Below are 21,675 nucleotides of genomic sequence, written 5' to 3' on the forward strand. Positions count from 1 at the left end.
TAAGCCCTTACTCCATTTGAATGACTGCTTCTTGGCCTAACTACAGGTTCCTCATGAGCACAATTAAGTGTTCTGGAATTTTCATTCTTTGCAATGTTATCCATAGTGTGTTATGATCCACATAGTTGAATGTCTTTGCATAGTCAATAAAACACAGGTAAACATCCCTCTGGTATTCTCTGCTTTCAGCCAGGACCCATCTGACATCAGCAGTGATATCCCTGGTTCCACGTCCTCTTCTGAATCCGGCTTGAATTTCTGACAGTTCCCTATTGATGTACAGCTGCAACTGCTTTTGAATGATCTTCAGCAAAATTTTACTGGCACGTGATATTAATGATATTGTTGGGTAATTTCCACATTTGATTGGATCAAATTTCTTTGGAATGTGTACAAATACGAATCCTTTCCAGTTGGTTGGCCAGGTAGCCGTCTTCCAAATTTCTTGGCATAGATGAATGAGCACTTCCGGTGCTGTATCCATTTGTTGAAGCATCTTAATTGGTGTTCCCTCAATTCCTAGAGCCTTGCTTGTCACCAGTGCCTTCAGTGCAGCTTGGACTTCTTCCTTTAGTACCATCAGTTCTTGATTTTATGTTGTTTTCCTGAAATGGTTCAACGTCGACCAGTTCTTTTGGTACAGTGACTGTTCCCATCTTCTTTTGATGTTTCCTGTGTCATTTAGTATTTTCCCCTTAGGATCCTTTAATGTTGCAGCTTGAGGCTTTAATTTTTTCACAGTGATATGTTAGGTGTTACTGTTATTCTGCACAGCACCTAAACATACCATGGTGAAACTGCTGAAAACCGAACAATGAAAATGTTAAAAGCAGCCAAAGAAAAACAACAGTTTGCATACAGGCAAACGACATTACGAATGACTGCTGACTTTTCTGAAGCAATAGAGATCAGATGGCAATGGAATGACATTCTTATTCTGGGGGGAAAAATAAACTGTCAACCTAGAATTCTGCGTCCAGAAAAGAACCTTCAAAAAGTGAGAATGAAGTAAAGGTGTTTTCAGATAAACCAAAAGTTACTAAAATCCATCACTCCCCTCCCCCGTGCCCTCCTCCTCGGCCCCCCTCCTCGTCTGTTCCCCTCTTCTCAGTCCTTCTCACCCCATCTCACCTCCCGCCCCCGTCGTTGCCTGCTTCCCGCCTGGCTGGGGTCTCAGGGCAGGGGCAGATAGGGTCTCAGGGCAGGTAGGGTCTCAGGGCAGGTAGGCGACGTTTCCTTAGTGGAGCACCCCTGCGGTGGGAGCTGCGTCTCTGTCTCTCCAGCGCGTGAGGCCACTTGCAGAGCCTGCCCCTTGTGCATCTGCTGTTTGTGCATTTCAACGTGTGGCAATTTTCCAGTATCTCGGGTTCCTCCGATTGTACCTACTCAGATGGCCGAGAACGCATGAAAAGGGCACAAAACTTTTAGCCCAGCAACCATATGTGTTATATTTATGATACAAATAAGGATTTCAGTTCCAGTGACCCGGGGTTTAAGATTGTGGGTCTGTCCAGAGAATGGTAGGCCTGCTGGTAAATCTGTGGGTTTCACTGAGATGTGTGTGTCAGTATGCATGTTAAATCTGGGGCCACTGCTGTGAGGTTGGAAGTGAGGGTGAGGGGGGAATAAAGGACAAAACTCAGGAATGGGGCACAAAAGCAAAGAACAGTCTCCATAAGAGAAACGGTGAGGTGTGTCCACGCGGGCCTTGTGGTTGCTCTCATTGGTAAGATACACACTGAGGTTGGGATCTGGCTCTGGTGATGTGGGGCATCAGTAATGCTGTGGTACTTGCTTGTGTGTCTTGGGGCCTTGTGGCCATGACCTCAACATGGGCTGCCTCTTCTCTCTTGAGATGGCCTCACCTGTGGCAGCTCAGGGTCCTTGAGGAAGCAGAGCTGCCCTTGGAGCCCCACCCCAGGAACGTGCCTCGGGCCTGGAGCACGTGCACACCCTTCTTGTCCACGCCCACTGCCATCATTCCTTAAACTCCTGCAGCTCAAGGGCAGCTGTTACCGAGTCAGTAGCACTGCTTCTGTTGTCCACCGTGGCCATGGCTGTACTGAGGGTGAGCAGTGGAAGGCTCTGTCCTCACGTCGCAGAGACTATGGAAGGGCCCAGAACTGTCCTGGGCCACCGCCGTGGGGACGTGTGAGTGTGTGTTGTGGTGGGAGGGCACCAGCCCACCTCCTGGACAGGAGCTCAGCCCGGGCCCAGTGGACGAGGCTGGCTATACAACCTTCTCATCTCCCTGGGTGACGGCGTGAGGACTCACTGAGGTTGTGCCTGTGGGGCTTCAGTCACATCTGTATTGCAGGACGCAGAGGGCTCTACATGTCTGCACCTGGCTGCCAAGAAAGGCCACTATGACGTTGTCCAGTACCTGCTTTCCAATGGACAGATGGACGTCAACTGTCAGGTGAGGCTGTGCTCCCTCACATGTAGAGCTGCCCGCCTTCTCATGACTGTACAGAGACTTTGTCTATTCCCACTGTCTGGAAGTTTCTGTCGTACTACAGGGACAGCTTAGCCGCTTGTATGGCCTCTTCTGCTGAGCTCTTTCCCCAGCCCCTCCCATGGTAGCTGCTGCCCCTGGCTCCCTATTCCCTCTTCCCTGATCCCTGCCTCTACGCCTTACCTCTGCTCTCGGCTCCCTGCTCCCTGCCCTTACTTCTGCTCTCAGCTCCCTGCCCCCTGCCCCCTGCCCCCTGCCCCCTGCCCCCTGCCCCCTGCCCCCTGCCCCCTGCCCCCTGCCCCCTGCCCCCTGCCCCCTGCCCCCTGCCCTTATCTCAGCTCTCTGCTCCATTCCCTGGCTCCCTTCTCCCTGCTCTTAACCTCAGCTCCCTGCTCTTGGCTCCCTGCTCTTACCTTGGTTCCCTGCTCTTGGCTCCCTGCTCTTACCTCGGCTCCCTGTTCTGTGCTCCTGCTCCCCGTTCCCTGCCCTTACCTCGGCTTCCTGCTCCCTGCTCCTGCTCCTGCTCCCTGCCCCCTGCTCCCTGCCCCTGCCCTGCTCCCTGGTCCTTCATCAGAAGGATTCTCAGACAGTATTCCCACTAGGGCTCCACAGAACCAGGACTGTCAGCATTCTCTTAGGCCTAGTAGATTTTTCCAATACTTGGATGTACAGCGTGTTCTCCAGGCAGCACCTGCCTAGCAGGCCTGATTGGATGGTGTAGGCGAGGGGTTCCAGTTACTGCTCCTCTTCCAGCATGTATGGGTCAGGCTTGGCTGGCTCTGGCTCTGTCCTGGCCTTGCTGTGTTACCTAGGCAGCTCCCTGGGCCTCACAGTAGTCATCCTGGTCTGGCTGTGTCACCTAGGCAGCTCTGGCTGCATCCCGGCCTTGCTGTGTCACCTAGGCAGCTCTGGTTACGTCCTGGCCTTGCCGTGTCACCTAGGCAGCTCTGGTTACATCCTGGCCTTGCTGTGTCACCTAGGCAGCTGTGGCTACGTCCTGGCCTTGCCGTGTCACCTAGGCAGCTCTGGTTACGTCCTGGTCTTGCCGTGTCACCTAGGCAGCTGTGGCTGAGTCCTGGCCTTGTGGTGTCACTTAGGCAGCTCTGGCGACGTCCTGGCCTTGCTGTGTTATCTAGACAGCTCCCTGGGCCTCGGAGCAGTCTGCCCCCAAGGACTGCCATGTATGTCTACTGGGGAGTGCCCTTCCTGCTCGCAGTGGGGGCCTTCCGTGGGACAGGTCCACTCTGAGCCACAGTTTGCCACCCACCGTCAGGGTTGGTTTCCCGTGGGACAGGTCTACTCTATAGCCACACTTTATCACCCACCGTTAGTTGGTCTCCTGTGGGACAGGTCTACTCTAAGCCATACTTTGTCACCCACCGTCAGGGTTGGTCTCCCATGGGACAGGTCCACTCTGAGCCACACTTTGTCACCCACCAGGAGGTTCATCTTCAGTAGCCGTCACAGTCTGTTTCCTTCTTTTGAAATTAGGATGATGGCGGCTGGACGCCAATGATCTGGGCCACCGAGTACAAGCATGTTGACCTCGTGAAGCTGCTGCTCTCCAAGGGGTCTGACATCAACATCCGGGACAACGTGAGTCTCTGCGGCGGTGTCATCCCAGTCATCGTTGTTGTCATCCAGAGGCTCCTCTCCTAGAGGCAGCTGTCTTGGGTTAGATGGCGGCCAGGACATGTGGGTGATAGCTGCCCTCTGAATGACCTTTGTCAGCACTGACACAACTCCCACTCTTTCTTACCAGGTGACATCAAGTTGTTCATGCTCTTGTCTTTCTGTGGTGATTCTGTGCGTGTCACTTGATTGTTGGAAGGAAGTTTAGAGGGGTGCCGAGGTAGCCGCAGACATGGCCTTGTGTGGAGTGTTTTTTTCAGAGCGCATGTCTGGCCTGAGGTGGGGGCCCCCAGCTCTCTTCTCCCACCTTTCTTGTGTCCGTGGAGATGCCAGAGGAGACGGTCAGTGCTGGTGATCCAGTGCCCCTGCTGTCACTGCCCTCGCCACAGCGCCTGCCTTGGAAGAGAAAGAAAGGCAAGAAAGTGAATGGTTGACTGTGTTGGTTTTCTGCACTGTAATTTATGATGCTGCTTTGATGGTTAGTTTTTAAGGATAAATGTACAAGCCCAGAGAGTAGAATGTGGGTCCAAAGTGAGGGGTCCCCGAGTTTCTCCAGCCTCTGGGACCATGGGGTTACTTTGGTTATAACCAACAGCAGGTAACTCTAATGAATTTACAACAGAAGGGGCTTTATGGAGAGATCTTCGGGGGACACAGGATCAGGGGGTGGCGGGATGGCCAGGCATGGAGGTGGGCATGAACCATTGTGGTCCAGGGGCTGGGAAGCAAGACGGATCAGAGGAGTCTGACCCACGCCTCATGCCCCGTGCCTTTGTCACCTCCCAGGACAAGTGAAGGAACATAAAACGTGTGGCCATAGGGCTGTGGGCCTGCCTTTACGGAGAGTCACCAAAATGGGAAGTAAAGAAACAAGAAGGTCTGACCTACAAAAGTGACTTCTGAGGGAGCATCATTGAATACTGCATGGCTGGTGTCTGAGTCTGGTGTCAGACTGGGAGAGATGCTGACTCTGCAAGTCCCTGGGACTTAGCCAGATGGAACTTGAGACACCTACCTGCCGGGAGAAAGGAGAGACACATGCAGTAGGCCTTGCCACTCCTGCTGCTGCTCAGCGTTTGAAGCCCCTCCAATAACCGAAGACCCCTCCCCCGCAGGCAGATTCTGTCTCCTCCAGACCCCAGCGCTGGCCCCTGGCTTCCTGGAAGCCGCCTAGGCCTGCCTGCTGCAGAGGCTCTCCGGGGCTGGTCAGTCCTGGACCCCGGCAGCTCTGGAAGCCCTCTAGGCCTGCCTGTCGCAGAGGCTCTCCGGGGCTGGTCAGTCCTGGACCCCAGCAGCTCTGGAAGCCCTCTAGGCCTGCCTGTCGCAGAGGCTCTCCGGGGCTGGTCAGTCCTGGACCCCAGCAGCTCTGGAAGCCCTCTAGGCCTGCCTGCCGCAGAGGCTCTCCGGAGCTGGTCAGTCTTGGACCCCAGCGGCTCTGCTGTGCAACTGCAGACAGGAGGGCTGCGGCTTCCGAACCAAGAGAGCTGATGTGATGCCACCAGGGCCTGTTCCCATTGCCCTCATTCAGTCTCGAGCAGCATTGGGTGCTGTTGCAAGGAAAGCCGCAAACCTGAGTGGGAGGCATTTGGATGAGGATGAAAGAGAAAAGGGAGTGAGGTAACACGCTGTGGCGGTTCTCCCTTTGGCGGAAGCCCAGCATGTGTGCACACAGTGAGCGCAGCCTCGATTGGCCTTGCTGACATTTTTGTCTACACTTTGTGGAAATCACCTCCTTGAAGCCTGCTGTCCCACTCCATCTTGTGTCCTGGGGTAGACCACCTGCTCAGCATCCTGCAGGTGTTGCCAGGGCAAGAAATGTGAGCTCTGGGTGGTTCTGACTAGAATGGAAGAATTGACTGCACCGCAGGTTTGTGATTTTTAAGATAAAACATCTTTATCATTTTTCTTGATTTTAACAGTTTTATTGATATACAGGTGGCATACTGCACCTATTTAAAGTGTACCCTTGGATAAGTTTTAACCCCAGACCCGTTGCCACGATCAAGATGGTGAACACGTTCGTAACCACCACTCACTCCCAGAAGATTTCTCCTCCGGCTTCATTCGCCCGGTCCTAGTCCCCAGTCACCCACTGGTCTCCCGCTTTCACTGGATTAGTCTGCGTGTTCTGGTTTCCCACAGATGGGCTCACACCATATGTGCTCTTTCTCTTTTTGGTCTGGCTTCTTCCCGTAAGCACAATTCTGAAATTCATCAATGTCATCATGGGTATTGGTAGTCCCTTGTTAGCACTGAGGAGCTGTCCCTCATGTGGATTATGTCAGTTGGTTTATCTTTCGTCTGTTGATGGACTTCCAGGCTATTTCCAGTTTTAGACTGTTAGAAATAAAGCTGCTGTCCAAAAAGGACCAGGCTTACTGGTCTGACAGAGACTGGAGAAAACCCGAGAGTATGGCCCCCAGACACACTTCTGACTCAGTACTGAGGTCACTTCTGAGGTTCACCCTTTAGCCAAAGATTAGACAAGCCCATAAAACAAACAGTAATACACGTAGCCCAACCATGTATATGAGACTAAATGGGCACACCAGCCCAGGGGCAAGGATAAGAAGGCAGGAGGGACAGGAGAGCTGGAGGAATGGAAACGGGGAACCCAAGATTGAGAAGGGGAGAGTGTTGACACATCGTGGCATTGGCAACCAATGTCACAAAACAATATGTGTAGTAACTGTTTAATGAGAAACTAATTTGCTCTGTGAACCTTCATCTAAAGCACAATTTTTTTTAAAAGATATATTTAAAAAATATTTAAACCCAAATATATCAATAATTACATTTAAAAACACAAAGCTGCTGTGAATCCAGGTAGTGTCCAGCTTACGACAGGGTTTTGTTCTGACAACTTTGTCTTAAGTTGGTTCTCACATAAGTCAAATCTCTCCTTTTTTTTGGCATTCATTATTATTGTCTTTGATTATCGGTACCTTTATAAATCTGATCTTTCAACATCTGTGAGTGAACATTTGAAAATAACATCAGCAAGTTAAATGCTGCAAAATGTTTTATGTAGTACATATAACTAAGAAAATGTACCAAAAAAAAAAAAGATCCTAAGTGCAGTTCTTGGTAACTTGAATGCAGCGTAAGTCGGGGCACCTGTGTTCATGTACTTTTATGTGCAGTCATGCCCCGCATAGTGTCCATTTGGGCAACGTCCAACCACATACGTGTCCACGGTCCCTTAAGTTTATAATAGAGTTCAGAAATCTCCGCTGGAGAACAGGACGTAGTGGACCTAACTGGACATAGTGAACGCAACAGCTTCCTGTATATAACATGTATCTCATGTGTCTTGTGTACAGGCAGTCCCCGGGTTACAAATAAGATCCATTCCTAGTCTGTCTTTAAGTCGAATTTGTAGGTAAATTGGAATACGGGTCTTATTTATCGTCAGTTAGTCAAATGTTCGTCTTAGTGTGTATTTTACCTGTCTGTGCATATAAAGGAAACCCTGGTGGTGTAGTGGTTAGGTGCTACGACTGCTAACCAAAGGGTTGGCAGTTCGAATCTGCCAGGTGCTCCTTGGGAACTCTATGGGGCAGTTCTGCTCTGCCCTACAGGGTCACTATGAGTCAGAATCGACTCGATGGCACTGGGTTTGGTTTTTTTTTTTTTTGGTATGCATATAAAACACTTAAGAAACACTTCCAAACCACACAACGTTTTCATGAGCATCACAAAGTAGTGGGTGTGTTCATTATTATGAACCATTATATTTAACTCAAATATTTAATATAATAGGCTTTATGGCAGTCCGTTCTTAAGTGCGAGTTGCCTGTAAGTCGGATGTTCATAACCTGAGGAATGCCTGTAATATGGAGTATGCACAATGGCCAGATCACAAAGTCCCATTTCACAGAAGATATCGTGAATGTTAAGTGATGCATGACTCCACACTGAGTCTGCGTATGGGCGTGTTTTCATTTCTCTTGGGTGTATACCTGGGAGTGCGATGGCCGGATCGCGAGGTAGGTGTGTATTTAACTGTTTCAGGAAACTGCCAAACTGTATGCCAAAGTGGTTGCACCATTTACATTCCCACCAGCAATGTATGAGAGTCCTCCATGTCTCCTTCTCACATGGCATGATCAGCCTTTTTAATTTTAGCCGCACTAATAGGCATGTAGCTGTATCACAATGTATTCTTAATTTTCATTTTCCTAATAACTAATGAGCTTTAGCATTTTATCATGTGCTTATTTGCCATATGTTTATCTCCTTTGGTGAAGAGTTTGTTTGCATTTTTTTGTTAATTTTTTATTGGATTGTTTGTTTTCTTATTTTTGAGTTTTCATAATTTATTATGTGTTCTTGATAGAAGTCCTTATCAGATATATGCTCTACAAATATTTTCCCCCAGTCTATGACTTTCTCTTCATTTACCTAACAGTGTCTTTTGAAGAGCAAAAGTTTTTAATTTTGATGAAGTTCACTTTATTCTTTTCTTCTTTTATGGATCATGTCTTTGGTGTTGTATATAAGAAATCATTGTCTAACCCAAGATCCCAAAGATTTTCTCCCATGTTTTCTTAGAATACTTTGTATAGTTTTAGCTTTTACATTGAGGTCTGTGATCCATTTTGACTTTAATTTTTGTACATGTGTGAGGTATGGCTTGGAGTTTTTTTTTTTTTTTTTAACATGGATTTTCTGTTGTTACAGCACCATTTGTCGAGAAGGTTATTCTTTCTTGACTGAATTGCCTTTGCACCTTTGTTGAAAACCAGTCATGCAAGTCAATTCCTCAGCTCTCCCTTCTGTTCCGTTGTTCTGTATGTCTGTCTTTACACCAGTATCACACTGTTTTGATTACTTTGCTTTATAATAAGTCTCAAATCCCATATGGCAGATGAACCTTAACTTAGTATAACTCTGTTTCCCCCCTCCTGGGAGAGTACACAAATGTTCTAACCCCACAATATGTCATTGTTAGCTGGTTTAAACAGTATTTTCTTTTGAAGAGATTATAACAGCAGAAAGTTGTATACATTTACTTTGTTGTCATTTCCAGTGCTCTTTTGTCTGTAGGCCCTAGGTCCATATTCCCATCTGGTGTCGTTTTCCTTCTGCCTGTGTCACTTCCCTTAACATCTCTTACAGTGTTGGTCTGCTCATGAGGAATTCTTTTGTATGCCTGAAAATGTCCTTATTTTGCCTTCAGTTTTTTAAGATTTTTGCTGTATATAGAATTCTAGGTCGAAAAGTTTTTGTCTTTCAGTACTTCAAAAATGTTGCCTTACTGAGTTCTTACTTGCATTCTTTCTACTGAGAAATCTTGTCATCATCGTCTTGTTCCTTGGTACATATCTTTTTTCCTCTGCTTGCTTTTAAGATTTTCTCTTTATCACTAGATTTAAACAATTTATGATATGCCTTGGTATTACTGTTTTTGTGCTTGTGGTTAATTGAGCTTTTGTTGGGTTTAGAGTTTTTGTCAAATTTGGAAGTTTTTCAGTCATTTCTTCAAATGCTTTTTCTGCCCCCTCCCTTTCAGGTGCTCCAGTTACGCGTATGTTAGGCAGTTTGAAGTTGTCCCACAGCTCTCTGATGCTCTGTTCATTTAAAAAAGTTTTTTTTCCTTCACTTTGTATTTCGAAATAGCTAGTTTTTATTGCTGTGTCTTTAAATTCACTAATCCTTCCTTCTGCAATGTCTCGTATGGTATTAATCCCATGGATTATGTTTTCATTTCAGACATTGCCATTTTCTGCTCTAGAGGTTCATTTTGGGTCCTTTTAATATTTTCTAAAATACATCTCTACGTTAAAGTTTTTGAAGATACCAAATACAGTTTTGTTAACTATTTTACTATCCTCCTCAGCTAATTCTAGTATCTGTATCAATTGTGGGTTGGTTTTGATTGACTGATTTTTCTGTTCATTCTGGGTCATGTTTTCTGGCTACTTTGGGTGCCTGGTAACGTTTGACTGGATGCTGAATACCATGAATTCTACTTTGTTGAGGGTTGGGACCTTTTGTGTCCTTACAAGTATTCTTGACCTTTGTTCTGGGATTCAGTTAAGTTACTTGGAAACAGTTTGATTGTTTTGGAGTTTAATTTTCAGGTGTGTTAGGTGGGTTCAGAGCAGGGCCCCCACCTAGGGCTGATTCTGCCCCTCCTGACAACTCCACCCAGTTGTCCTCCACATGGTGCCCTGTGGACACCAAGGTGGTTCTCGGGCTGCGTCCTCTGTGTAGTGTAATGCTCCTCCGGGTTCTCTGTGAATGCTAGCTGCGTTGGTCTCCCTGGACTCACAGCTTCTCAGACCAGGGGTTCCCTGGGCTTTGGCTGTGTCCCCTCCCTGCACCATGGCTAGGTCTTCCAAGGCCATGATCAGGCACAGTCCAGGCCCCCTTGTTTGTATCATCTCCCCGGGATCACGGCCCATCAGTGCCTGACATCGGGTGTCTTAAAGACTTGTTGCATACATTGTGACTGCTCTGCTCCTCCTCAGCTGGGTGCAGAGGTCCCCTTAATTGTTTCAGCAGTGAAGTCACCAGAAGGTGCAGGGCAGCCTGGTCACGACTCAGAGGTGGCTTCAGGCAGTGAGGGGCTTGCATGACCCCATACTGTGAGGCGCTCAGTGGACTGGAAGGTTCTAAAATTGGAGGTCTGGTTATAAAATCAAAGTTGTTCTCATAAAGAGAAAAGAAGAGAGGTCCCTCCAGAAGCAGCACTTCGCTCAAGGAGCTCATGCACATGGAGAGGGCCCAGTGACAGACAGCAGAGCTAGAAGGCCCCTGAGGATAGCAGCCAGAGGAGAGTGCCCCAGGTACAATCAAGTTTTCTCTGTTGGAACTAGACAAGGGAGAGAAGTCCATGGTTGGGGTGCTGGTTGTTCGTTGGTGGAGTGTCATAAAAAACGAACCATGTGGTTCTGCTTTGCTGTCACCATTCCAGTGTGCACTGAACCCAAAGTGCTGAGTGACCATCACAGAGTGGAAGCTGGGAGAGCGAGTGAGGGAGTGGCTGCGTGGCACAGTGCAGCCCTGCAGCCCCAGCCCAGGCCAGCCAGCGTCTGTTCCCCAGAGGCATGCAAGGGCGGCACTTGACAATACAGCCCATCACAGGCCCCACAGTGGGCTCTGTCCAGGGCTTTGCCTTCTGCAGTCCCTGATGGGGCACGCAGCCAGGCATAGGTCATGGATGGGGTGGGCACCGCCGGGCGGGCAGACTCACTGCTTCCCTTGGGTGGCCAGTGGGCAGTGTCCATCAAGAGCTGTCAATGACATATAGCCTCTGACCGAGAGAATTCATCCTGAGAAATGACTCTGGAAAAAGGAAACCCCCTGAGTACTGAAACATCCACGAGCATTATATTCAAGAGGAAAAAGTACAAATAAACATCCACTTGAGGGCTGGCTAGGGAGTTACAAGATGTGAACTCATTGGGCTGATTTACAGTCAGTGACAGGGTGTCGTCTGAAGGCCCTTGAGTTACAACACAAGCCGTGTGAGCACACAGTACGATGGTGCCTGTTGTGGCCCCGACCTGAGGAGTGTGTGTAGAAATGGGGAGACAGGACCAAGTTGGGGCTGAAGCAGGCATGGGCGTCATTCGTGGCTGGTGGTAGATCTGTGTCCTTAGGATGATAGACGTTCAGTGTTATTTAATGTTTTCATATCTATTCCTGGGCTTTCTGGCAAAGCTGGACATCTTCCCATATTTACATTTACTCTTCATCTTTTATTTTGTGTAAGTAGATTTATAAATCATATGTTTTACATGTGGTGTGAAGATTTATTTTAGGCATAGATAGCTCCCATCGAGTCACCTTCAACTCATAGCAACCTTACATATAACATACTAAACCTCGCCTGGTCCTGCGTCATCCTTACAGTCACCAACATGTTCAAGTCCCTTGTTGTGGCTGCTGTGCCAGTCCATACCAATGTGGGTCTCCCTCGCCCTAGTTAGCCCTCTACTTCAGCAAATGTGATGTCCTCCTCCAGGAATTGACCTTTTCCGATGACATGTCCAAAGCAAGTTGTGATCCATAAGGTTTTAATTGGCTGATTTTCAGAAGTAGATTGCCAGGCCTTTCTTCCTAGTCTTAGTCTGGAAGCTCCCCTGAAACTCATCCACCATGGGTGACCCTGCTGGTATTTGAAATATTGGTGGCATAGCTTGCAGCATCCCAGCAACACATAAGTCACAACAGTATGACAAACTGACAGACGGGTGGTAGCCTTATTTTATATAGGCGTTTATAAAATAAATTTTTAATTTCATTAAACTGGTCTTTTTCAAATCCTGCACAATTATTACTGTATGCTGGGATTATAATTCTTAAGAAATAAATATAGTTTAAAAAAATAGAAGAAAAAACCCACTGCTGTCCCCAAATGTTATATCATGTGTTGTACTATTATAAAAATCCAAGAAAAGGTTTACACATAGAAAAAAACAATCTTTGATGGTTACAAGGGAGGGAAGGGGTGGGGCGGGAGGGGAAGTCACTAACTAGATAGTAGACAAGTATTAACTTTGGTGAGGGGAGAGACAGCACATGATATGGGGGAAGTCAGCACAGTTTGACCAAGGCAAAGCCATAGAAGCTTCCTAGACATCCAAACATCTTGAGGGACTGAGTTAATGGGGCTGAGGTCTGGGGACCACGGTCTCAGGGGACATCTAGGTCAAATGGCTTAACATTGTTGATAAAGAAAATGTTCTATATCCCACCTTGGTGAGTAGCGTCTGGGGTCTTAAAAGCTTGTGAGCAGCCATTTAAGATACATCTGTTGGTCCCACCCCATGCAGAGCAAAGGAGAATGAAGCAAACCAAAAACACAAGGAAAATATTAGTCCAGAGGACTAATGGACTACGTGAGCCACAGCCTCCACCAGCCTGAGCCCAGAACTAGATGGTGCCCAGCTACCACCCCCAATAGCTCTGACAGGGATCGCAATATAGGATCCTGGACAGAGCAGGAGAAATATATAGGACAAAATTCAGATTCACACAAAAAGACCGGATTTACTGGTCTGGCAGACTGGAGGAACCCCCTAAACTGTGGTCTACAGACACCCTGCTGAGAACTGAAGCTACTCCTGAAGTTCACTTTTCAGCCAAAGATTAGACAGGCGTATAAAACAAACAGTAGCATGTGAGGAACGTGCATCTTAGTTCAGTCAACCATATGAGACCAAATGGGCAGTAGCTGCCAAACAGCAAAGACGAGAAGGCGAGGCCTGGCAGGAATCCTGGATGAAGGGACGTAGGGAACCTGGGGTGTAAAGGGGAAGAGGGAGCGTGCCAACACGTTGCGGGGGTTGCAACCAATGTCAAAAAACAATTTGTATATGAGTTTTTGAATGAGAAACTTACTTTGCATTGTAAACTTTCATATAAAACACAGTGAAATTTTTTTAAAAAATACGCTGTGCTTAGGGTGGTACATACCTCTGGGTGACTTTTTTTTCCCACTTTTAAAATATCCTGTACTGCAGTTATATTACCTTTATACTGAAAACTTTGCAAATTTAAAAAGGAAGTTTCTGGTGAAACACGAAGCCGCTTTCTGCCTGGTCTCTGATGAAACTGCGGGGTCCACGGGAATGTGCAGCCCTGCCTCCTGGCATCCCCTCTTCTTCCAGACACCAGCGGTCAGCATGCTCCTCGGCGCTCACATGTGCATTTCCGCCAAGTCAGGCTTTTGCGGCCGCAGGCTGCGCTCAGGTTCTCCTGTGTCTCTCCATAGGAAGAGAACATCTGCCTGCACTGGGCGGCATTCTCGGGCTGTGTGGACATCGCAGAGATCCTGTTGGCCGCCAAGTGCGATCTTCATGCCGTCAACATCCATGGGGACTCGCCGCTGCACATTGCCGCCCGGGAGAACCGCTACGACTGTGTTGTGTATGTGGCCGGGCTACTTGTTGACCATTCAGGGCACCTGTGGGTTCCTCTGGATGGTGGAGGCACCCTCCGTTCCCAGTGGGGGTGGTACCCCTGGGTGTCCACGGAAGCTCCCTACATAAGCAGAGAAGTCCTTGGTCATTTCACATTTGAAGTCAGCTGCTGTTTATTTCTTATTCGGGGAGGTCATTGTGACAGACCGCAAGTATTTATGCCCAACCCCAAGGTGTACCTCAGACCTCATAGCTCCCACCCTGAGGGTGCGAAGCGATGGGTCAAGCCCGTGGGGCCTGGGGCCTAGCCTCCACGGAGAGAAGGAGATGTGTTGTCATGAGGCTGCGGCCAGCTCCAGAGCTCTTCAGACTTGAGGGGCTAAACCCCCACGTGATGTAAGAGCCACATACGTCACCTTCTTCCCATCCATCATCCACACCACGTGATTCGGATCCTGGATGCAGTCTTTGTTCTGCTTCCAGGAAGAGAGAGAGCTGGAGCTGCTGGTCCCAATTAGGGGCAGGGGCAGAGCCAGACTGAGCCTTTTCTCCTCACTGCACACGGAGTCCTGCTTGTCTCGACCCCAGGCACTTGGGCTGAGTACACAGGGTCCTGGGCAGGGCTGGGCAGGGGGTCTCAGGCCCACACCCTTCTCCATGCGAGTTCATCTGAGAGACGGCCCTCTCGAGCCCAGATCCAGGACCCAGTGGCCTCCGGTTAGGACAGCAGCTGGGTTCACTGCTGCTAAATATTCCTTTTTATCCTAGAGGGCAAATTTGAATGAAAAATCCAAGAAAATCGAATACCAAGCCCAGTTACTTACACGCCCTTCTGCTAAGAAAACTAAGAAGGTTTTTCCAATAAATGGTGGGAGAGGAGTAATGGAGTGTGTTCTTGAGTGAATTAAAGCCTCTCTTTCCCAAGTTACTGCTCAGCTGCGTGTTAACATTATTTCAGAGTGAATGGTGTGTTCTCCTCATTCACTGATCGTAGGCGTTTTTTAGATCTCGCCATGTTTTTTTAAACTGTCCTTTTGGCCTACATTTTTTCTGCCAGCCTCTTCCTTTCTCGGGACTCTGACGTTACCTTGAAGAACAAGGAGGGCGAGACACCCCTGCAGTGCGCGAGCCTCAACTCCCAGGTGTGGACGGCCCTGCAGATGAGCAAGGCTCTGCAGGACTCAGCGCCGGACCGGCCTGCCCCAGCGGAGCGGACGGTGAGCAGGTGAGTGGGCCGAGCCAGCGATGGACCGGGTGCAAAGACTGCTGTGGCAAACGGTAAACCGGGCAGGGGTTTGCAGCAAGGCTTCTCTTTAAAGTGGGCAGGCTGGAAGGTCTGGGCCTGGATCCTTCCGGTAGCTGTGCTTCGGCTCCCTTGTGTTCTTCCGCTTCCTCCTACTTTGGGCAAACCCTGTAACAGCCAAAGTTGTGTTCTCCTGGCCCCTGCAGAGACATCGCGAGGGGCTACGAGCGCATCCCCATTCCCTGCGTCAACGCGGTGGACAGCGAGCCGTGCCCCAGCAACTACAAATACGTGTCTCAGAACTGCGTGACGTCCCCCATGAACATTGATAGGAACATCACTCACCTGCAGGTCAGGCGTGCGGAAAGGAGGGCGGGTCAGCCAGAACAGGACGGGGCACCCAGGCTCTCTCCACTCCAGAGTGCCGAGCCTGTGGGGGACTTCCCAGGAGACCCGTTCTCTCAGCACTTACCTCCAGTAAAGAGTTGAGAGCCAGCCCTTGGAGGACAGATAAGGAGCCTCCCGGAACAGCTTCTAGTCCTTTGTTAGCACAGTCCTGGACTCTCCAGTTACTCTCCAGGGGGTCCTCTCACCCAGTACCCCAGCACTGCCTGAGCGCCTGCAGGGGTGACGACTGCTGGGCACCGTGTTTGGTCACCCTAGCTTGCTCGCACTGACAGTCCCGTCTGGTGCACAAGAAACCTGTGCAGGGCAGCAATCCGAGGGCAGCATGGGGCAACCGGGCCTATGAGTGCGCTGTCTGCATCTCAGCTGCAGGTTATTAACCAAGGACAGCCTCTTCCTTCCTTTTCTGGTTAAAATCACATTTTTTGAGCACCTGCGTAGTGGTTTTAGATGTAAGCAACTTCCTCCCCATCACTTGACATGCTCCACCCCACATGACCAAGTTAGAGTTTGCATGACCCCTGTCTCCCTCTCACCTCACAGCACTGAGCGCTGTCCCCCTTCACTCCTCACAGCACTGAGCCCCGTCGCCCTCACTCCTCACAGCACTGAGCCCCGTGTTCCTTCTCACAGCACTGAGCCCCGTGTTCCTCCTCACAGCACTGAGCCCCGTCTCCCTCTCTCTTCACGGCGCTGAGCCCCGTCACCCTCACTCCTCAGAGCACTGAGCCCTGTGTCCCTCACTCCTCACGGCACTGAGCCCTGTATCCCACTCTTCTCAAGGCACTGAGCCCTATATCCCTCTCTCCTCACGACACAGAGCTCTATATCCCTCTCTCCTCATGACACGGATCCCCGTCTCCCTCTCTCTTCACGGCACTGAGCCTGGTCTCCCTCCTCAGAATACTGAGCCCTGTGTCCCTCACTCCTCACAGCACTGAGCCCCTTCTTCCTCTCTCCTCACAGTACTGAGCCCTGTCTCCCTGTCTTCACAACACTGAGCCCCGTCTCCCTAACTCCTCACAGCACTGAGCCCTGTCTCCCTCACTCCTCACAGCACTGAGCCCCGTCTCCCTCTCTTCACAGCACTGAGCCCCGTCTCCCTCTCTCCTCACAGCACTGAGCCCCGTCTCCCTCTCTTCACAGCACTGAGCCCCGTCTTCCTCTCTCCTCACAGCACTGAGCCCTGTCTCCCTCTCCTCACAGCACTGAGCCCCGTCTCCCTAACTCCTAACAGGACTGAGCCCCGTCTCCCTCACCCCTCACGGCACTGAGCCCCGTCTCTCTCCTCATGGCACTGAGCCCCGTCTCCCTCACTCCTCAGAGCGCAGAGCCCTGTGTCCCTCTCTCCTCACAGGACTGAGCCCCATCTTCCTCTCTCCTCACAGCACTGAGCCCTGTCTGCCTCCCTCCTCACAGCCCTGAAACTCGTGTTGCTCCTTACAGCACTGAGCCCTGTCTCCCTCACTCCTCATAGCACTGAACCTCTTCTTCGTCTCTCCTCATGGCACTGAGCCCTGTCTCCCTCACTCCTCACGACACTGAACCCTGTATCCCTCTCTCCTCACGGCACTGAGCCCCATATCCCTCTCTCCTCACAGCACTGAGCCCTGTCTCCCTCACTCACAGCACTGAGTCCCATCTTCCTCTCTCCTCACAGCCCTGAGCCCCGTCTTACTCTCTGCTCACAGCACTGAGTCCCGTCTCCCTCTCTCCTCACAGCACTGAGCCCCGTCTCCGTCTCTCCTCACAGCACTGAGCCCCATCTCCCTCTCTCCTCACAGCACTGAGCCCCATCTCCCTCTCTCCTCACTGCACTGAGCCCCGTCTTACTCTGCTCACAGCACTGAGCCCCGTCTCCGTCTCTCCTCACGGCACTGAGCCCCGTCTCCCTCACTCCTCACAGCACTGAGCCCTGTCTCCCTCCCTCCTCACAGCCCTGAAACCAGTGTTCCTCCTCACAGCACTGAGCCCTGTCTCCTTCACTCCTCACAACACTGAACCCTGTATGCCTCTCTCCTCACGGCACTGAGCCCCGTCTCCATCTCTCCTCACAGCACTGAGCCCCGTCTCCATCTCTCCTTACGGCACTGAGCCCCGTCTCCCTGTCTCCTCACAGCATTGAGCCCCGCCTCCCTCTCTCCTTGCAGCACTGAGCCCCGTCTTCCTCTCTCCTCACAGCACTGAGCCCTGTCTCCCTCACTCACAGCACTGAGCCCTGTCTCCCTCTCCTCACAGCACTGAGCCCCGTCTTCCTCTCTCCTCACAGCACTGAGACCTGTCTCCCTCTCCTCACAGCACTGAGCCCCATCTTCCTCTCTCCTCACAGCACTGAGCCCCGTCTCCGTCTCTCCTCAGAGCACTGAGCCCCGTCTCCATCTCTCCTCACAGCACTGAGCCCCGTCTCCGTCTCTCCTCACAGCACTGAGCCCCGTCTCCATCTCTCCTCACAGCACTGAGCCCCGTCTCCCTCTGCTCACAGCACTGAGCCCTGTCTCCTCTCTTCTCACAGCGCTCAGCCCTGTCTCCCTCTCTTCAGCACTGAGCCCTGTGTCCCCCTCTCCTCACAGCACTGAGCCCTGTCTCCTCTCTTCTCACAGCGCTCAGCCCTGTCTCCCTCTCCTCACAGCACTGAGCCGTGTGTCCCCCTCTCCTCAGAGTGCTGAGCCCTGTCTCCTCTCCTCACAGCGCTCAGCCTTGTCTCCCTCTCCTCACAGCACTGAGCCCTGTGTCCCCCTCTCGTTACAACACTGAGCCCTATCTCCTCTCTTCTCACAGTGCTCAGCCCTGTCTCCCTCTCCTTACAGCACTGAGCCCTGTGTCCCTTTCTCCTCACAGGACTGAGCCCATCTCTCTCACTCCTCACAGCACTGAGCCCTGTGTCCCTCTCTCCTTACAACACTGAGCCCATCTCTCTCACTCCTCACAGCACTGAGCCCTGTGTCCTTCTCTCCTCACAGCACTGAGCCCATCTCTCTCACTCCTCACAGCACTGAGCCCCGTCTCCCTCTCTCCTCACAGCACTGAGCCCTGTCTCCCTCTCCTCACAGCACTGAGCCCCGTCTCCGTCTCTCGTCACAGCACTGAGCCCCGTCTCCCTCTCTCCTCACAGCACTGAGCCCCGTCTCCCTCTCTCCTCACAGCACTGAGCCCTGTCTCCCTCTCCTCACAGCACTGAGCCCCGTCTCCGTCTCTCGTCACAGCACTGAGCCCCGTCTCCCTCTCTCCTCACAGCACTGAGCCCCGTCTCCCTCTCTCCTCACAGCACTGAGCCCTGTCTCCCTCTCCTTATAGCACTGAGCCCCGTCTCCCTCTCTCCTCACAGCACTGAGCCCCGTCTCCGTCTCTCGTCACAGCACTGAGCCCCGTCTCCCTCTCTCCTCACAGCACTGAGCCCTGTCTCCCTCTCCTTATAGCACTGAGCCCCATCTCCCTCTCTCCTCACAGCACTGAGCCCCATCTCCGTCTCTCGTCACAGCACTGAGCCCCGTCTCCCTCTCTCCTCACAGCACTGAGCCCCGTCTCCCTCTGCTCACAGCACCGAGCCCTGTCTCCTCTCTCCTCACAGCACTGAGCCCTGTCTCCTCTCTTCTCACGGCGCTCAGCCCCGTCTCCCTCTCCTCACAGCACTGAGCCCTGTCTCCTCTTCTCACAGCGCTCAGCCTTGTCTCCCTCTCCTTACAACACTGAGCCCTGTGTCCCTCTCCCCTCACAGCACTGAGCCCATCTCTCTCACTCCTCACAGCACTGAGCCCTGTGTCCCTCTCTCCTCACAGCACTGAGCCCATCTCTCTCACTCCTCACAGCATTGAGCCCTGTCTCCCTCTCTCCTCACAGCACTGAGCCCTGTCTCCCTCTCTCCTCACAGCACTGAGTCCTGTCTCCCTGTCCTCATAGCACTGAGCCCCGTCTCCCTCCTCCTCACAGCACTGAGCCCCGTCTCTGTCTCTCCTCACAGCACTGAGCCGTCTCCCTCACTCCTCACAGCACTGAGCCCCATCTCCCTCTGCTCACAGCACTGAGCCCTGTCTCCCTCTCTCCTCACAGCACTGAGCCCTGTCTCCCTCTCTCCTCACAGCACTGAGCCCTGTCTCCCTCTCTCCTCACAGCACACTCCTCACAGCACTGAGCCCCATCTCCGTCTCTTCTCACAGCACTGAGCCGTCTCCCTCACTCCTCACAGCACTGAGCCCCGTCTCCCTCTCTCCTCACAGCACTGAGCCCCGTCTCCCTCTGCTCACAGAACTGAGCCCCATCTCCTCTCTCCTCACAGCGCTGAGCCCTGTCTCCCTCTCCTCATAGCACTGAGCCCCGTCTCCCTCTCTCCCCACAGCACTGAGCCCCGTCTCCCTCTCTCCTCACAGCCCTGAGCCCCGTCTTCCTCTCTCCTCACAGCACTGAGCCCTGTCCCCCTCTCCTCACAGCACTGAGCCCCATCTTCCTCTCTCCTCACAGCACTGAGCCCTGTCTTCCTCACTTACAGCACTGAGCCCCGTCTCCGTCTCTCCTCACAGCACTGAGCCGTCTCCCTCACTCCTCACAACACTGAGCCCCTTCTCCGTCTCTCCTCACAGCACTGAGCCCCGTCTCCCTTTCTCCTCACAGCACTGAGCCCCGTCTCCCTCTGCTCACAGCACTGAGCCCTGTCTCCTCTCTCCTCACAGCACTGAGCCCTGTCTCCTCTCTCCTCACAGCACTGAGCCCTGTCTCCCTCTCTCCTCACAGCACTGAGCCCCGTCTTCCTCTCTCCTCACAGCACTGAGCCCTGTCTCCCTCTCTCCTCACAGCACACTCCTCACAGCACTGAGCCCCGTCTCCCTCTCTCCTCACAGCACTGAGCCCCGTCTTCCTCTCTCCTCACAGCACTGAGCCCCGTCTCCCTCTCTCCTCACAGCACTGAGCCCCGTCTCCCTCTGCTCACAGAACTGAGCCCCGTCTTCCTCTCTCCTCACAGCACTGAGTCCTGTCTCCCTCTCTCCTCACAGCACTGAGCCCTGTCTCCCTCTCTCCTCACAGCACTGAGCCCTGTCTCCCTCTCTCCTCATAGCACTGAGCCCCGTCTCCCTCCTCCTCACAGCACTGAGCCGTCTCCCTCACTCCTCACAGCACTGAGCCCCATCTCCCTCTGCTCACAGCACTGAGCCCTGTCTCCCTCTCTCCTCACAGCACTGAGCCCTGTCTCCCTCTCTCCTCACAGCACTGAGCCCTGTCTCCCTCTCTCCTCACAGCACACTCCTCACAGCACTGAGCCCCATCTCCGTCTCTTCTCACAGCACTGAGCCGTCTCCCTCACTCCTCACAGCACTGAGCCCCGTCTCCCTCTCTCCTCACAGCACTGAGCCCCGTCTCCCTCTGCTCACAGAACTGAGCCCCATCTCCTCTCTCCTCACAGCGCTGAGCCCTGTCTCCCTCTCCTCATAGCACTGAGCCCCGTCTCCCTCTCTCCCCACAGCACTGAGCCCCGTCTCCCTCTCTCCTCACAGCCCTGAGCCCCGTCTTCCTCTCTCCTCACAGCACTGAGCCCTGTCCCCCTCTCCTCACAGCACTGAGCGCCATCTTCCTCTCTCCTCACAGCACTGAGCCCTGTCTTCCTCACTTACAGCACTGAGCCCCGTCTCCGTCTCTCCTCACAGCACTGAGCCGTCTCCCTCACTCCTCACAACACTGAGCCCCTTCTCCGTCTCTCCTCACAGCACTGAGCCCCGTCTCCCTTTCTCCTCACAGCACTGAGCCCCGTCTCCCTCTGCTCACAGCACTGAGCCCTGTCTCCTCTCTCCTCACAGCACTGAGCCCTGTCTCCTCTCTCCTCACAGCACTCAGCCCTGTCTCCCTCTCTCCTCACAGCACTGAGCCCCGTCTCCCTCTGCTCACAGCACTGAGCCCTGTCTCCTCTCTCCCCACAGCACTGAGCCCTGTCTCCCTCTCTCCTCACAGCACTGAGCCCCGTCTTCCTCTCTCCTCACAGCACTGAGCCCTGTCTCCCTCTCTCCTCACAGCACACTCCTCACAGCACTGAGCCCCGTCTCCCTCTCTCCTCACAGCACTGAGCCCCGTCTTCCTCTCTC

The 21,675-nt window shown here is 52.1% G+C and overlaps 1 protein-coding gene across 11 annotated transcripts in view; it reads left to right on the forward strand.

The window, feature by feature from the left end:
- Positions 1–21,675, forward strand: part of EHMT1 (euchromatic histone lysine methyltransferase 1) — a 277,594-nt gene that overhangs the window by 244,216 nt on the left and 11,703 nt on the right. For 8 of the 11 annotated variants that reach the window (XM_064290822.1, XM_064290821.1, XM_064290816.1 and 5 more), the window contains 5 exons: positions 2,318–2,419; positions 3,947–4,051; positions 13,815–13,969; positions 15,020–15,187; positions 15,412–15,556. In XM_064290822.1, coding sequence (XP_064146892.1) covers positions 2,318–2,419; positions 3,947–4,051; positions 13,815–13,969; positions 15,020–15,187; positions 15,412–15,556 — 675 coding nt within the window. Of the gene's footprint in view, positions 1–189; positions 2,295–2,317; positions 2,420–3,946; positions 4,052–4,217; positions 5,912–13,814; positions 13,970–15,019; positions 15,188–15,411; positions 15,557–21,675 lie in introns of those variants that run through there. The other 3 variants (XR_010322901.1, XM_064290823.1, XM_064290824.1) reach the window with 3 other exon arrangements.

The sequence above is a fragment of the Loxodonta africana genome, chromosome 9, assembly GCF_030014295.1.
Source record: "Loxodonta africana isolate mLoxAfr1 chromosome 9, mLoxAfr1.hap2, whole genome shotgun sequence".
Lineage (NCBI taxonomy): Eukaryota > Metazoa > Chordata > Mammalia > Proboscidea > Elephantidae > Loxodonta > Loxodonta africana.